Genomic DNA, 17,203 nt, shown 5'->3' on the forward strand with positions numbered 1-17,203 from the left:
ATCCATCCACCTCCCGACAGCTCCAACTTGGAGATACCCTATGAAGTACAAATAATACAGCCAGAGAAATCATACACCTGGTGAAGTTGCCACAAAGTGACCACCAAGAGGCCGAGAGATGGTGAAAGAAAGCTTGAAGTTAGGCTAAAAATAGTATAACCCCTGATCATTAGCATAGCTCTGCCACACTGGCTGTGTTGTGAAGGACCATCAGGTATGCCCCAAACATGAGATTGCCATGCCCTATTTGCACTTCTGCTTGCAAGTTTGGTGCCTGTCCTTGGGTGAAATTGCGTACAAGATCTACTAACCTGAGGACATAGCCTGTTATTGCTGGAACGACCAGGCTGTGCTCTTTGGAAATATCTGAAGACTGCAGCAGGGGGGACTGAGAAGCTCTAGAGGAAGGTAAAAAACCGTACCTGTACTTAGAGACTCTTGGTAGCTTTGCTGTTGTGCCAAAGATATCTTCATAGACCCAGGTCACTAGTGTGCAATGAAAGCTGCTGTCATCTGGATGGTGAGCAAATAGGAGGCGTAAGCAGCCAAGGGCTTTTACTTTGCAGGAGCATCAGCCAGAAGCCCCCCAGCTTCTAAAATGGCCTTTAGAAGAGTGCCAAGGATGTGGAGGGCTCCTGGGGAGAGCACAGAAGCCCAGAGGTCTTGGGAAGGCAACTCACAGGCATGATGGAGAACTTGGGTCACGGCTGCCCTAATAAGAAGGACACTAGACGACACCAGCCCAGAGCGTGGGGAGCTGCTACTCCCTGCAGGGAGGCTCAGTGAGGGCGAGCTGGTTGAGAAATGCTGTGTCCTTGGGAGCTGCGCTGCTTAGCACGTAGTGTCTTGGATCCCTGGAGAGAAGGCGAAAAGCAGAAGTGCTGCTGGCGGTGCATAACGCCACGCAAGGGCCAGGAAGTCGATGCGCTTCCTCCGTTGCTTCCCCTCTGCCCTGACAGTCCTGTTCACTCTCTTGCAGGGAGCAGCCAATCTTCAGCACGAGGGCCCATGTCTTCCAGATCGATCCTGCCACCAAACGGAACTGGATCCCTGCCAGCAAGCACGCTTTGACCGTCTCCTATTTCTACGATGCCACGCGCAATGTGTACCGGATCATCAGTGTGGGGGGCACCAAGGTAGGGGGTGTTTGCTGACAGCATCGCACAGCTTGACGGCAGGTTTTTCTCCGGCCAGAGTCTGTTCTGGTGTTGGTTTTGGTGGCAAGTTGGTCAGTTCTCAGCATGGCAGCAGGCAACGACAGGTAAAACATGACCTCCATGCTCAAGTGTATTTAGTGTTAGGCACTAGAAGCTGTGCTGATGAAAAACATGCCCTAGGGTCCAATGTTGTCTGTCCCTGCCCTACTCTCTTCTAACACCCAGTGCACGCAAAACACAAGCTTTTTCTGAGAGCCTTTATCCTGTGCTAAAACCAGCCGCTGTAGATATAATGAAATGACAGACAGAGGCTGGGGGAGTCGCAGAGGTAGTCTGTTCAGTCACTTTGACAAAACGCGATTAGCTCTCCCTAAACTGTTCTTGATAGGCATTTTCCTGAATGGAAAGGTCTTCCTTGAAGACCTCCAATGGCAGATGTTCGGCAATCTTCCCAGGCAATTTATTTTGTTGCTACTCTAACCAGCAGAGAGTGTTTTGTAATGGCTAGCCCTGATTGCTGGCTAAGCCTTTTTTTTTTTTTTTTTTACTTGCCATGAGAATGGAGAACATCAGAAAGTTGTTAAGACCCCAGAGACAGGGATGCTGTCTCTTATTTTATTTTCCAGCAATGGAGGAAGCTGATGATGCTGAGTTGTTGGTTTGGTGGGTTGTGGTTTTTTTGTTTTCCAGCAGACATGATGATTGAGATTTGTTCATGTCATGCAGCCATACTAGAAAGACTTTTGGTCACCAAAAGCCCGAAGTGTTGTCTTATAGATTAAACCCCAGAGCTTTCTACCCCTTGTTCCTAGAGTACACAGGGATTATAGTGCTCAGTCCCACATCACCACCGCAGGGCAGCAGGCTGGAGTTCTCTCTGACTCTCATTGCCTCTCTCTACAGGCGATCATCAACAGCACTATTACCCCCAACATGACCTTCACAAAGACCTCCCAGAAATTTGGTCAGTGGGCAGACAGCCGAGCCAATACGGTGTATGGGTTGGGCTTTGCTTCGGAGCAACATCTCTCCCAGGTAATGCTGCAGCGGGAATGTCCCTGAAACCCTGAAGGGGAGATCAGTCTCTGGAAGAGGCTTTAGGAACCTGATACAATGCTGTTCCTGCTGCACTAAAATCTGATGCAAAGATGCTAGGAAGAGCTTTAAAGTAATATTTGCAGAGTGTTTTGAGCATCATAAATTCAGTTAGGATTTGGGGCTCGATTTCTGTCATTGCTGTTTAGCTAACCCCACAGTCCTGAGTGCCAGAATCATGGGCAGGGGCAGGAAGGGACTATTCCCTGAATTTTATTGTTAGATGAAGAGAAAATAAAAAGCATGTTGAATGAAGTTGCAAGGGGAGGAGTAACCCAGGCAGCAATTCTAGTTTGTTCCACATTTTGGTGTAGCACCAGAGCTGACTTTTCCACTCCCCTCTAGTTTGCAGAGAAGTTCCAGGAAGTGAAGGAAGCAGCCCGTTTGGCGAGGGAGAAGTCACAGGATAAAACGGAACTGACCAACCCTGCCCTGAACATCACATCTCACCAGGTAATGCTGGGGGAGAGGTGTGAGTGAAGCTCACCGCAGGGCAGTGACAGCTGGGGAAAGCGACCACCGTCCTGATCTCCCCACGTAATTCTTGCTTTCATCCCTTTCTCTCTGAGAGTTTTCTGGCCAGACGCTGAGGTTGGAGCTCCACGTTTTGGTGACACGTGTGGCCCTGAGGTCACTCCATTGAAACACACGAAGTAGATTAACTAATAAGTGCTTAAATGGAGCTCCTGGGAAGGTTCACCCTCCTCCCTCTTTGCCAGTTATACTATCAAAACCATTTGACATTTTACAAAGGCATGCTGGAGGTGTGGGATTTTTTGGTTTGGTGTTTTCGGTTGTATTTCTTTTTTTCTTTAAGGCTGCTGGCTCTCCCTGGGCTCAGTATGACAGTAAGAGGCAAGTAGCAATCAGAAGTGCATGTTGCCTGGTTGAGGATCATAGGAAGGAAGACACATGGCATTTCCAACAGTCTTTCTTCCTCTTCTGGGGCTGTAGGGGGTTCTTCTCCAAGTTCTCTGACAGCTGATGGTGCTGTCCGTGAGGGTCCATGGAAAGATAATTTCCTAGAGCTGGTGAATGAGGAGTGCTGACCAGACTCCCTTTTCTGTCATATTTCCAATGTGGAAGAGAAGCTGTGAGAGTAGAAATCACACTCCCCTAAGGTGGAACTGCATGTATGACAGCCAGTCGTTCAATTTTCTTTCCCCGAGGAAACCAAGCCAGAAAGCTTAAGCCAATCACAGATCCTGCTCGCGCACTTGTTACCTTTCTCTCCATGTGGTTAAACCAGCTCCAGCAGCAGTGGGATGGAGGGGAGAGGATAAACTGTGGAGAACTCCATGCTGCTTTTTCACATGGTGAAGCAGCTCGGTGCTGGTGGTGAAGCTGCCCTCCCAAATGGTTCACTCCAGAGGTGCCTCTGCATTTTCCAGAGCTCCTGGCAGTAGGAGAAGAGCTGTAGGATGCAGGGCACTGCATTCTCTGGGTTGAGTACAGATGGAGTGGGAGCAGAGGAGGAGGAGGGAGTGTGAACACTACCTTGGCCTGCAGGGAGGGGAGAGGGAGGGGAAGGTGGTGGCTCTGCAGAGCGTGGAAATGTCATGTGGGGTGCAAAACCAGGGAAAATCTGCCTAGCTTTTGACTCCTGCTAACTCTAAGCCCCATCCCAATGGGTGGCATTACAGTATGCAGTAAAGCATTTGTAGCAGAACCAAAGGTTCAGGAAAAAGACTCTGGTCAGTAACAGTTACCCAAGACAAAGCTTGATGGCCAGCTGCAGCCTCCACCTCCCAGCTCCCCTGGCCACAGGAGATGGAGGCTGGGAGTAGAGGTACTCCCTCTTACCCTGTTTACACCAGGCACCACTCCTCAGATGCCACAACAGGATGCGTTCATCTCCCCTGTGCTGCAATGGCAACTTGCAACCGAAGGGATGAAGAGGTCAGAAGCTGAAGGTTAAACCCAGATCAGGGAAATGGCTGAAGGCTCTGTTCAATTCTTCTCACCTGGCTCAGCAGCTCTAAAACTGCCACATCGTGAGCCCATTGAGCCTGCCCTGTCTCTAGGTGGGAGAGCTCAAGCACAAGTATGCACAGCCCCTGCCTGCAGCCATCGTGGTGCCACAGCCATGCGTGCGCTGTCCCCTGCCATGTGGGCGTGCAGATCTTGTCCTGCCTCCCCCAGCCCGGGCATCCGTCATCCCTTCTCCCACTGTCCCGCTGCTGATTCGCGGTCTCTGCGTTAGTAGAGCTTCAAACATGAGTTTCGTCCTTGAATAATTGATTGTGTTTCTGTTTGCAAGTGAGCAGAGAGTAGATCTGTCTCCTGAAATCAAATCAGGGCTTCCTCATTTTCTGCATCTGCACTAGTTTACTTAGGCTTCAGATTTTCAGAGCTGGGGAAATCCCAGGATAGCATCTTTCTCCTCTCCTTTAGTACTTTCTAGGCCAATCCCCATCCCATTTAGCATCCCCATTGCAGAGTATGTCACTAGGGATGCTGTAAGCAGCAAAACAGTATGGCACATACATCCTCAGCTGTTCTCAGTTTGAGTTGGACTCACAGGGTCTCAGCACACCAGAACAGGAAACTTCTGCCCCTTCCCTTCCTCAGTGTCCCCACCTTGTAGTAAAGGTGAGGCAGGGTTGTGTTTTGCAGGTCTCACTTCTCAGTTGCTCCCTGGAGCTGGTGTTGGACACATCTCCTGGCCCTGCCTGGTTCTATTTATAGATGTCAGCCGACCCTGAGGGCAGGTGGCTGTCCTTAACCACCGGCATTTGAGGGCTACCTATGAACTCCAGCGGGCTCCCCAGCCACTGGTCTCATAGTCCCCAACTTAGGATCCCAGGGACCCATTGCTCAGAGTGTCTTTTTATAGCTGTTTTCCCCGTCAGTGCCCAGCTGCCCCCCTGCTGTGAGAGCAGACTGTGCCGACGGGGTCCCTGAGGGGGCTGGAGGGTGTAAAGTTGGCTTCTGCATGTTCATCTCTGCTCCACTGCCACTCAGGATGAGTTGGTTGCAAGCTCTGATGTATGCAGGAATATGGAGCCATAGAGAAGGATATACTTTGGTGCAGAGGCTGTGAGTTTCCTCTCCCATGCCTTTGGGAAATGGGGACCAGAGTCATCTGAGCAACAGCAGAGCTTCCCCGCCTTGAGCCGGAGAAACACCATCCCAGTGGCACCTGGTGTCTTCATTCGAGGTGGACATGCGACTGAACCCAGGTGGCCTGGTAGACCTGTGTTTAGAGTTGTGTCTTTCCACTGCTCTGAGAACCAGCAAGAAAATCCTGTTAAGAACTCCGCAGCCCCCTGAAACAGGCAGCTTGAGCAGTTCCGAGTGCTTGCATGGCCCTGGGGCTCCGGTTACAGCTATAACGTGGCTGGCATTTGTCAAGGGGAAGCTGAGAGCTGGAGAATTCAGTACCTCGAGTTGGGAGGGAGGAATAGTTGGTGCACGCAAGCTGTGAGCCCACCTGCTCAGGGTGCCTGTGCGCTGGGATCGCTGCCCCAGCATGGCATGGAGACAGGGAGAGAGAGGACGTGGCAGCTGCTGGAGGAGCAAAGCACTGATCTACTTATCCCAGAGAGAGCCCCGTGGCCATGTAGCTTCCAAAGTCATTGCTATGCTATGACCGGTGTTGCTGAGCCATGCAGGAGGCTCTCTGCCACCCCTGGTCATGTAGACAAGCACAGCACCATCTAAGCGAGGACTGAAAGCCAGCGTTTCTCACAAGAGCGCAGGGGCTGGGAACCAGCCCTGTGAACTGGGCTGTGGATGAGTTTGCAGAGACCTCGTGGCCACGTGGCCTCTCATCACTGCTGTGTGATAACCCATCTCTTCTTCATCCCCCAGGTACTTCCCAGCCCCATCATCAGCTCCAATGGGCCAGGAGAAGATAAGCTATTCCGGAGCCAAAGTGCCGATGTTGAAATAACAACAGAGAAGGAGCGGCTGAAGAAGATGCTTTCAGAAGGGTGAGGCTGCCACAAGCGCTCTCTGCTCCTGACTCCTAAACTCTCTCTTTTGGCATGATTTGGTGCATGTCCCTGTCCTCCCAAATACTTTTGACCCAACGCTACTTCTTTAAGTAGCCGAGTAATGCCCCGTGTCTGCTGCTGCTCAGACCCTCCACTGTACCAATTTCCCCTCTTCCCTAGTAGAAAGTTATTGCAGCTTGGCCGTGAAATTTGCTGTTCAGGCTGATGGGAAGAAGAGCGCTTTGTGCCTGCAGCAGGGATGAGTTGATGCCAGTTATCTACAGATCAGTAGTTTGTGATACCAGAAGATGTTCACGCTTTTCCAGCTGGCCCAGGGCTGCATTTGTGTTAATTCCCCTGATGATTCCAGCAAAGTCCCTGCTGCTTCCGTTCTTTGTCTGTTGAAAAGGCTCTGGGCTGGATTCTGCCCTGTGGCTCCTATTAAGCTCCCAGCTGAACACTTAGAATATTTTTAAATCAAAAGCAAGTGTCCTTTGCTACCTTCTCCTGAGTCTAGGGTGGTAGGGTTTTATTCAAAGCAAACTCAGATCTAAGAAGGATTTTAAAAATGCATTTGCAGTCCCACGTTGCAAAGCTCCTTTATAGTAGCCATATCTTCCCCCACCCCCCCAACCCATTAATCTCACAGTGTGGTTCCTGCAGTCTCAAGCAAGCACACATGGCCTCAAAGTCAAACATTATCCAGGGATAAAGGAAAGGGATGCAAATTCAGGGCTGGGAGAAGCATTTAAATTTGGGAAGCGACATGAAAGCCAAATAGAAAACTGTCGAGGAGCAGGTAGCTGCCCAGCACGTGCAAGAACGTTGTTTCAGTACGTGTTAGCACTGGGAGAAGAAATCTCCATGCTGAGACTCTCTTACACTTTCCTGAACATTTCTTCTGTTCTCTCACACAGTTCGGTGAGTGAGGTCCAGTGGGAAGCTGAATTCTTCAGCCTGCAGGACAACAACAACAAGCTTGTGGCTGCTCTCCATGAAGCAAATGCCAACGTGGACCAGTGGAAGAAGCAGCTGGCTGCTTATCAGGAGGAGACGGAAATGCTGCGGCAGCGGGTGAGCATGGGAGGGCCTTTACAGAGCAGGTCAGAGGAAGCCCTGCCTCGGAGCCAGATGGTGCCCTTGACCTCATTCTCCCATCGGCTTCCATGGGTGCCTGCAGGAGATGGGATGGAAATCCAGGATGCTGCATGAGCCTGGCAGGGAAAACATGTCAAGGAATAAGGCCATGTAACTAGGGAGCTCTCACAAGAGCTCCTCTTTTCTGCAGAGCACATTGGGGCGTGCTGGGTCCCCATGGATAAAGGGAGGAAACGAGAGTACAAAGTCAACGATCACCAGCTTCCCTTGAGATTTTCTGGGGGGCCCAGCAATACTGAGTAAAGCCTGTGCCCCCCCTGAGCTGGGCATAGGGGCAATGTTCTGGCTGCTGGCAGGAAGGATGAAGATTGCTCTATCTGCTATAATTAGCTTGAATCCAAGCTGCAACATCATGAAACCCGGGTGGCGCCGTACAAACAAGCCCTTGTTCGGTTGGAATAATAGAATCTTTTGACCTACATAATGTCAGAGAGGTCACGGATCAACTGAGGAGGCCTGTGTGCATCTGGGCAGGGGAGTGAGAGTCACACGGCTGGGTTTGTTGGGAGGGAAGAACTGTGGAGTGCTCAGGAAAAGGTTTTAGGACAGTTGGGGTTTAGCTGGGAAAGGACTCTGGAGCCCTGGAGAAGAAGGCATGAAGCCATTTCACTTCGAGATAGCTCATTCAAAGGACAGCAGGGATTTATAGCAATTAACAGCTGTTCCCACTTGATGGCTGCTGTGTGGCCAGTCTGTGCAGTACACACAGCCATCCTGCAGGATTTGCTCTGCCCGTTGCTAATTCTCATTGCTGGAGGCAGGCAGTGGGACAGATGCACTGAAAAAATTCTCTCCTCTGCGGTAGGAGCCTGACCTAGGTACAGCAGGGATCTTGGGAAGGGGTGGGTGTATACATGTGGCTTCGGGGCTGCCTTTTTCCTGCCATTGCTCTGTGCGTACTCAGCTCGTTTGTGGCTGTTCTCGCAGTCAGGAGCTAGGAGGGAGGGTTTTGTGGGCATTAGGTGAAGGGCAACCACTGGGGGCTTGGCAGAGTCACAGCAGAAACTGTAACTCAGTGAAACATCTAGATTATCATCCCTGAACTGGAGCATTTGGGGGCTGGAGCTGGTTGATTCTAGCCGTGACTCTGTGACCCTCAGAGCTCACAGCCACCGTTATGTGGACCCTCAGAGCTCACAGCCACCGTTACGTGGACCCTGGCAAGGTCCCAGGCCAGCCAGCGTTGCCTTGCTGCCCCTGCTTGTGGAAAACCATCATGCCAGGGTCCAAGCCCTGCCTGTCTGAGGGTACCCATCACTAGAGCTGCACCTGTAAAGCTCAGTGCAGGCCCCATGAGAGCTTGGGCCCCAGCCATAGCTGCTGTAGACCTTCTGATGAGCTTTTAAAAATGAGTCTTCATGATTAATCTAAGCCACCAGGCTGAATTTTTCAGGAATGGGGAGGATGCTTGGGCAAAGCCTTCCTCCCAGCTCTGCTGTGGTAGAGCTGCAGTAACTCTTGTCCTTGGCACTCGCTGCCCAGGGGTGTAAATGGAACTAGATCTAGCCATCCCTTTGGGTTGTAGGCTCATGTGCTTGGTGTCAGCCGGTTGGGCTTTGCTGGAAGTGCAGAACTGCAGGAGAAAGCAGAGACAGAGCCTCTAGACCAAGTTCCACCACGATGTGTTTCTGTGCAGAGCAGGAGAGAATTTTTTCCTAACAGCCTCTGGGTGGGAGCCACTACCATATTGTAAGCCCCGTTGGGTTTGTAAGGAAGCCAGAACATGATAGAGAATGACTGTGGGTGACAAGGTGTCAGGACATTCCTGTATCTCTGAGCACGCCTTCCCTGTGCTTGCTTCCATGTAGGTAGCAGAACTGGAGTCACAGGGGGCTCACGATTCCTCCAGTGAGAACAACAAGGAAGAGCTGAGCCAAACCCTTGAGGAGCTGGAACTCCTGATCAAGGCTAAGGACGAGGTAATACCCTACAAAGCAGAGCAAAGCCTGAAGCCTGTCAATCACCAACACCTCGTCTGTCATTACAGCTTGTACGGGGTCAGAGGGCCCCTCATGCTGTTGCACGAGCTGTCTGTGCAAGCCAGGAGCCTCTGCAAGCCAGCACGGCCCCCTCAGTGGTCTCCCTTCCCAGAGAGGCAAAGCTGAGTAGGAGCAAAGTGCTGGGAGCTTCCCCTGCAAATAACCCGGAGTGGGGATGCTCCAGCACTGCACAAATGGCAGGGCTCAGCCATACCCCTTCTCTGCTCAGCCGTCTGCAGCTGCAGCTAGACTCTGCTGGAGTAATTGCTTCTCGCTTTCACTGCATGTAAATGAATAATTTAAAGCACAGTTTTAATTACAGAGGCTGTGAAGGAGGGGAGATGTGGAGAGAATCTCTCCAGTTTACACATCTGCAGGCTCTCTGGTGGCTGTGCTTCAGCAGGGTGGGTGGATGGAGCCTTCGGGTTGGAGCCACAACATGAGGATTGATGAGGGGAGTTGTTTTGGGGTTCCCAATCCTTAGAGAGTCAGCCCTCCCCCATCTCCACACCTACTCAGGCTAGGGGAAGAATGCTGGGGTAAAGGCATGCTTCACCCAACGGCCTGCGATCCGATCTTGAGCAAGGATGCAACAGGGTGCAGAGACCACTGAACCTCGCTGGCACTCAGCCAGACATCTTGATGAGGGACTAAGATCTTAGAGGGAGGCAGCAGGTACAGCAGAAGCAGAAGGTTAGAAAGCGAGGTAGGAAAATTTGGAGCTGAGCATGGTGATGTAATCCTTGGAGTGAGGGAAAGGGCCTTGCTTGGAGTATGTGGTGGGCTCTGGCCCAGCTGGGACAGGGGCGGATCTGACACGATGCTCTTCCTCCTTGTGCTTTAGGAGATTCAGATGCTGAAGAGCCAGAAGTGTGGACGATGGGAAGCAGAGGGCGAGCGTGAGGAGACACTGCAGAAGCTGCAGGTAAAGATGGCACATCTGGAACACTTCTGCACTCATAGTAGAGGGATCCATCCTCATTCCTCCTTTGAGCCAAAGGGTGAATGCCATAGAGCTGCCATGCCTATCTCTGCCTCTGGATGATGGGAAAAGGTCCTTGCCTACGTCTTTCCCTTCTGCCACCCTCCCTGTATCCCTCAGAGATAATGGCATGGGGCACAATCAGCAGGTAACAGCAAACCCAGATTAGCGTCCCCTTTTAGTAGGTCAAACAGAGGACCCAAGTCTGTATTAGAAATTCCCAATAATGGTCGAACCCAATTTATTGTTCCCAGTAATTTTTGTGCATCGTGCAGGTTTCTTACATTGGTATTGATCTGCAATGGTTGAGGAATAATAGTTTGTGCTCTCATTCGCCCCAGCCTTTGTGTACTCACCTCTAGCACTTACAGTAGCCCCTGAGATGGGACTGGAGCAGAACCTGTGGTGTCCTGTGACCCTCCATCTCTCCCAAGTCCTGCTTAGCTTGCTGGGTGGACAGGGATGGCTGGGGAGCCGAGCTCTGACTCAGTCTGGCTGGCAGAAGGGATGCAAGCTGCTCTGCACCTCAGGGCAACGACACAGATGGAAGCACGGTCTGTTGTGCAGTCTCTGGGGGCTCTGCCTGCCTGTGTTTACCTCTGAGCTACTGAACAAGGGGATCTGCTGCGGGGCTCAGCCCCGCACACGGGCACTAGTTTTCATGGCAGAATAATATCTCCAAACATCAAATGCCATCAGACCTGGAGATTAGATAGACATGTGAGGAGATGATCTGCATTTATATACCTTTGCAAACTGTGGGAAGATGGCTGGGTTTGGGGAACACGTGCTCACATGCGTGTGCATGCTGGCGTGCTGTGGCTTGAGATAGGGAGATGCATCGGTCAAAAAAATTGGTGGAGACCTGGGCTGGCTGGGTGTGGGTAGCCTGGCACTGGCGTGTTAGCACGGCTGTTTTGTGGAGATAAGGGTGGTCCGTGAGCAGTGTGTGTGGTCTGGGGCGGCCACCTCACTGCACCTGTGTCCTTCGGCAGGAGCTGGAGGCACGCAACGCAGAGCTGGAGCGACGCCTTCACCTGGCTGAGCAGACGCTGGCAGAGACCCTAGCCGAGAGGGAGAAGATCCAGAACGAAGTCACCAAGGTTGCAGAGATAATGGATGTGAAGATATTTGAGCTCAGTGAGATCCGGCAGGGACTAGCCAAGCTGGTAGAGAGCAACTGAGCAGTAGCAAGCTCAGAGGAGACGCCTCCGGAGGAGAGGAGCCTGAGCTGGGACTGGTCACCGACAGCAGTTACAGTCACAGAACAGCCTCGAGGTCTGTTCGGGCAGGATACGCCAACATACCAGCAGCTGCCTGGACAGCATGGAGACCAGCCGCAGCCACTTACTGCCCCCTGAGCGCCCAGGCAGAGGGCAGAGAGCATCTGAGCTCCTGCATCCTCTACAGGAGCATCGACAGGTCCCAGCCAGCCCTCTCTGGACCCTGCCATGGCTGTGGCGTGGTCCAGAGATGACAACTGTCCCCGTGCTGCCTTCCCAGCCCCCCTGCTGCCACACTGTGTCTCCAGCGTTTTTACAGTTTTCTAGGGGAAGGGGCTGAGCAGCCTTTGCATTTTTTTTCAGTAGTTTTTTTAGGAAACCACTTGCCTTTTGCAAGCCTTTGCTGCCTGTCTCCCCACCTAGGGAGGGAGGAGAAGTTCTAGCACACTGAGGACAACAGTCACTCCTTTTCCTCTTGCCCAGCCCTAACTACCTTGTGTCTTTCTAACAGGATCCAGTAACACTGGTCGCTGTCAGGAGCTTCCAAAGGTGGCAGTCCCCCCACTGCCCAGAAGGATGCTTGCCTGACCAGGTGTCCTTTCCACTGTTCAGTCACATGCTCCAGAGGAAGAAGAACCGCAGGTCTTAAAGCTCTTAGTTTAACACAGTGGGATTTAATGACTTGTTCAGATTTTAAGCTGAGAAGAGTAAAGGCTCAGTTGGGAAAGGGACATTAGAAATGGGACGTCCCTGAGGGGATGACCAACAAACTGCTAGATTGGCATCTCTCTGGGCCTCTAAGGGCTGCAGTTAATTGAAATTAAATGGGGCAAGTCGCAGTTGCTCTTGGTTTCTTTTTTTTCTTTTTTTATTATTGGGAAACAGTCCGCAGAGCTGTCCTGCTCCGTGCCAGCCGAGCAGTACTCCTTGTGAAGGGTACGGGTCCCAGCTTGCCACGCTTGGCCAGCTTAAACCAGAACAGGAGGCGTTTGGAGCATGCTGGGACCAGTGCCCGGAGGGGCCTGTGGGATGTTCGTGAGTTATGGTAGATGTTGTCTAGTAATAGGAATTGAGGGAGGCATCACAGAAACCTGGAAGGTTGTGTGTCCCCCAGCACCCGCTGTGTCCCTGTAGTAACCTAGGAGCATGTTAACCCCATGCTGAATGATGAAGCAGTGTCTGTGTAGAAGTAGTTAGTAGCCTTACAGGAGTGCTGATGAGTTTGGATTTTGTTCTTGGGTTTTTTTCCCTTCTTTGCCGCTCTACATTAGGCAAAGACAGCAGCAATCCTGGGAACGTTCCACAGGTCTGCAGAAATCCTGGTGCTTGGCCAGCCCTGGCTGCCCAGCACTGCTCCCCGTGCCCAGCTGAACCTCGGCAGAGCTGCGGCTCCTCGGGGTCTGCCTCTCCCTTCGCTCACCTGCTGACCACGAGGGGAACTCGCAGTTTCCACTCGCTGCCTGCAAGTCAGGGCAGGATTTGGGTCTGGCACCCTGGTGACTCTGCTGGATTTTGTCTAGGCAAAGCCCTTCCCTTTCCCAGGGGTAACAAGGAAACATCGAGATTTCCAGACCTGCACAGCCAGGGAAGGGCTTTTCTGTTTTGGGGTTGGGGTTTTTTTGTTGTTGTTGGGTTTTATTTTATTTTTTTTTCTTTTGCATGAAGTGTTCTCACAACTGTATGAGGCTGGAGTTACTGTAGTAATATTTGTTTCAGGGTATTTAAGAAGGGAAGGAAGTAACTGGGTGACAAAAAATTTCTAGGGGTTTGTTTACCACCCCGTGCCAGTGTTCATATTTTATTCCCACAGGAGCAGCCTTCTTTTGAAATAGAGATCAGCTCCCAGAAAGGTGTGTTTGCTTTGCATCTCCGTCACTGGCATATGGAGGGAGGAGGGTGGGATTGGGGGTATGGGAGAAAGTTGTGTGAAAGTTTTACGTTCTGTACTACTACTCTCTCCCAGTTGTTTTCTGTGGCTGCCACTGGAGCTGGGTATGGATCCTTACAGTCTGGCAGGGACCGTTTTGTAGCTCAGCGTCCTGGCCACTGCCTGTGCTGTATTATTGCTCATTGACGGGGCTGACCAGCCCCGCACATGCCACGCCTGGCTGAGTCATCTCTCCCCAGGGAGGCCGTGCTCAGGCCATTCCCGAGAAATGAGAGGGAGGACGAGAAATGAGAGGGAGGACGGAGTCAAGCTGCTGCACATCCCAGCAGGACTCCGTCTGAGCAGGGGAGAGGCAGATGCAAGCTGCAGCGTGATGCTCGGCTGAGACGGCAGCTCCGACAGCTTCATGGAGTGCTGCGCTGCCTGCTGCTCTCCCCAGACAGTCCAGGTACCAGACCTGCTTTCACTTGGGTCAGGCAGCAGTGTAGCGTTAGACCCAGCTCTTACGCTATTTAAGGATATTTTATATCCTCAAAGCACAGCCTAGCATTGCTAGAGAACTCCACCTAGACCTACAGCAAAAAGAGAACCAACCCACTGACAGTCTGGGTTGAGTGCAAGAAGGGCTACAAGTCATGCAACAAGTCACAAACATGAGGGATCTGTAGCTAATCTTCCACCGATGTCCTGCAGGAAGCTCTTTGTTTCGTGGTGTTCGACCTCTTCATCTCAGGCTGAGTCAGCTGGTACCAGACTGTTTAAAAAATGCTGTGAAAAAAACCCACAAACCAAACCCAATGCCCTGAAAAGCACAAGTTTTAGCCTGCTGCTTATCCTCATGTCCCGTATGAAGCCAAAGCCCAGGTGACTGCTGTGGAAGCGGTCCTGCCCCCTCAGGTCTCACCAGTATGGTGAATGAAATGGGCATCGGGGGTGCTGCTGGGCTCAGGCGGTGGATGGGGTGTTTGGGTACCAACAAGAGGAGGGTGCTGTGCACCGGTCCTGCAGAGTTCCAGAACTAGTGCTTGAGACTCAGCAGCCCACTATGTGATATCCCGAGGAGGTGTAACCCCCTGGAAGTGCTGTTCCTGGCTCATGGGAGGAAGTATTACACCCAGTTGTATTAAGTGCAAATTCCTCCGCTCAGCTCTTGCATAATCAACACTTCTGCGGTGGGAACCAAGAGAGCTCATTGACTAAACTCTGAGCAGCCTGTTCCTTGCAGCCCAATGGTGCTGTCACCTCTGGAAGCTTTGCCGTCGGAGCTGCCCTGGCCCTGGCATGCTGCTAGACGCTGTTCCACTGCGTGCAGCGTACCTCCAGGCAGCGGTACTTCGCACGCGTTCGCTGTGCATCACCCACAGCTCATCACGGTCCTGCCTGTGCTGCTTTGCTCTTCCATTGTCAGGAACCGTGAACAGAAGCCATCTTCCTTTCTGCTCTTCCCCACGGGTGTTAGTTGCAATTCTTTTCCTTGCCAGAATAACCTGAATAGCGGCTTTTTGATGAGATCTGTCCTGTGCTCAGCATTTGTTAAAAAAAAAAAAAAGGCTTTTATTGAGGCATCACGGGGTGGTGTGATGGATGGTTCTGGGAGGCACTTTCCGTTGCAGTCTTCCCCTCTTCTGAACTAATGAAAACCCATTCATCACCAGCTCTTGCCACAAATGCCCTAAATCTGCCGTTAGCGATGAGACAATCCTACTGTAGACGGTAGAGCAGCAAAGCGCTGATTCCGTCTGCCCCACGCTAGTGAGCATTTAAAAAGGACTTCAACTGTGGTTCAGAACAGTAGCGCCCTAACACATCCCGGCCACGTGCTTTCCAAGCCTCACCCCTTCCCTCTTTGTGCTGCTTTTGCTTCAAAAGAAGATACGGTGTTACAAAAGCTGAGTGGCAAGGCTGCAGGTTTATGTTTGCTTCTGTCTCACAACAACAATTACCGTCAGCAATTAAATAACAGTGGCTTCCTTACCGGAGGAGACATGCTACTGATTGCAGGTACCTTGAGAGAACTAATTCTTTTGGCAAATTAAAATCTTAATTATTCATAGAAAACCTAGACAGAACATTAATAAAGGGGGAAATGGCTCACATAAGAGATCAGGCTGAACAAATAAAAAAAAAATAATCTTGCAACCTTCCCCTTTGTCTGACTATGATGATGAGCAGCAAGGTGTGATCCTCCGCTCCGAATCCAGACCCAAGCCGAGCTCCTTCTGACCAGCTCAGCCAGAGGAAACGAAGCTTTGCTATTCCAGGACGTGCCAATAATAGAGCCTCAGAAAAAGGATGTGCCTGATGCAAACACCATCTGACAGATGCCAATACAAACCTTCCAGGCTGAGCAGGGATGCAAAGCCAGTCCAGACCTGGAGGACCACCACCAGCTTGGCAGCCTGCTCACCTGCCTGGGCTTGGATCCCTCCTTCACAAAGCAAGTAATTACCCTCCCCCAAGGATTGCTCGACTTAGATTACCAGCATCTACAAGATGCCCCGAGAGCCAGAAGAAAAGGTTAACACAGGCCAGGCTGGTTAATACCTTAAGTCTGTTGAGTGATGTTAAACAAGAAGTAAAAATCTTTCTTTTCCCCAAAAAGCTGCTGCAGAGCACCCCGGTAATGCGTGTGTTGTTAGGCGGCCTCACTTCAAAGTTACTTAACAGATTGTCTTTGATAGCTGCGGTTTTGAGAGAAGCAAATTCTTGATGGAGGGAAAGCTAACTAGGCACTTTGTTTCAAATCTCCGAAGGATCAAACCTGGGGGAACTTGTAATTAAATAGTGCCATTAGTGAAAAATAGGTGACCTAACCCTTTTGAGCTCTTGCATCTGGGCTGCAGAGATCAGCTGCTCTGTTACTCAGAGGGTAGGTTATTTTTAGTTCAGAAATGGTCTGTTTACACTTGACAGCACAGGCAAGCGTGCTCCAGGAGTGTAACCCCCGCCTCTCCATGCACACACTGGGAGACAATTTCCATGTGTGCCAGAGAAGGCAATTAAATGTGTGTTTTGGAACATGTCCATGCACGCATAATAAAGCCCCCCCAAATCTGATGAGGTTCACAGTCCCCTTTCCCAGAGTCATTTATAATTGTTATCGTTATTAGATTGTGGTGTGTAAAGGCAGTTTCTGCTCCAAGGGAAAAGGCCACGAACTACAGCACTAACGATCTGTGCGCAAGGTCCTGCCTCCTCCATCAGCTTCCCTCCACCCTTCCAAAAAATCAGCGGCTGGAGTAACGCTGGAAATCAGACACTTGTGGTAAGAGCAAGCAACACTCCAGAGGGATGGCAGCTCCAGCAACAGGGAATCCAAGGAGCGAGGCCCCGGTTGGCTCGCGGCTGACGCATCACTTGCATCCACTCGGCTCCCTGGGCTCTGGCGTGCGAGCCTGGGCAGTGAGAATCAAAGGTACCAAATTCCATTTCTGCGGATGCCGCTGTTGGCTGCCTCCGTAGGGCGGTGCCAGGTGGAACAGGGCAGGAGGCTGGTCCACCTGTCCCCATGGTGTGCAGGGCAGGGCTCTGCAGTCTACAGCGCCAGCTATCCCAGTAGATACATCCGCTTTGTAGTTTACTGGGACTTGCATAAGCTGCTCCAGGTGTGAGTTGTCACCCACCTCACACAGCCTGTCCTGCGGGCTGCACGGGGGTGACACTGCGCTCCAGAGAGAGCAGGACAGCCTCTTGCCTCAGCACTAGCTCCTCACCCTGTTCCTAGCTTATTTTTCCCAAGGACTGGAGGAACGACTCTGCCTTCTGTTTGCACCGATGCTGGGC

The 17,203-nt window shown here is 51.5% G+C and overlaps 1 protein-coding gene across 4 annotated transcripts in view; it reads left to right on the forward strand.

Annotated features, from left to right (window-relative positions):
• Positions 1 to 13,381, forward strand: part of HOMER3 (homer scaffold protein 3) — a 31,586-nt gene extending 18,205 nt beyond the window's left edge. For 3 of the 4 annotated variants that reach the window (XM_027812752.2, XM_027812753.2, XM_005444287.4), the window contains 8 exons: positions 980 to 1,136; positions 2,061 to 2,192; positions 2,598 to 2,705; positions 6,066 to 6,187; positions 7,108 to 7,264; positions 9,157 to 9,267; positions 10,172 to 10,252; positions 11,305 to 13,381. In XM_027812752.2, the coding sequence (XP_027668553.1) occupies positions 980 to 1,136; positions 2,061 to 2,192; positions 2,598 to 2,705; positions 6,066 to 6,187; positions 7,108 to 7,264; positions 9,157 to 9,267; positions 10,172 to 10,252; positions 11,305 to 11,493 (1,057 nt within the window). In that variant the 3' untranslated portion in view covers positions 11,494 to 13,381. The remainder of the gene's footprint in view (positions 1 to 979; positions 1,137 to 2,060; positions 2,193 to 2,597; positions 2,706 to 6,065; positions 6,188 to 7,107; positions 7,265 to 9,156; positions 9,268 to 10,171; positions 10,253 to 11,304) is intronic. The other variant, XR_008731848.1, reaches the window with a different exon arrangement.
• Positions 13,382 to 17,203: the final 3,822 nt, after the last annotated feature.

This window comes from Falco cherrug, chromosome 4 (assembly GCF_023634085.1).
Source record: "Falco cherrug isolate bFalChe1 chromosome 4, bFalChe1.pri, whole genome shotgun sequence".
Classification (NCBI taxonomy): Eukaryota; Metazoa; Chordata; class Aves; order Falconiformes; family Falconidae; genus Falco; species Falco cherrug.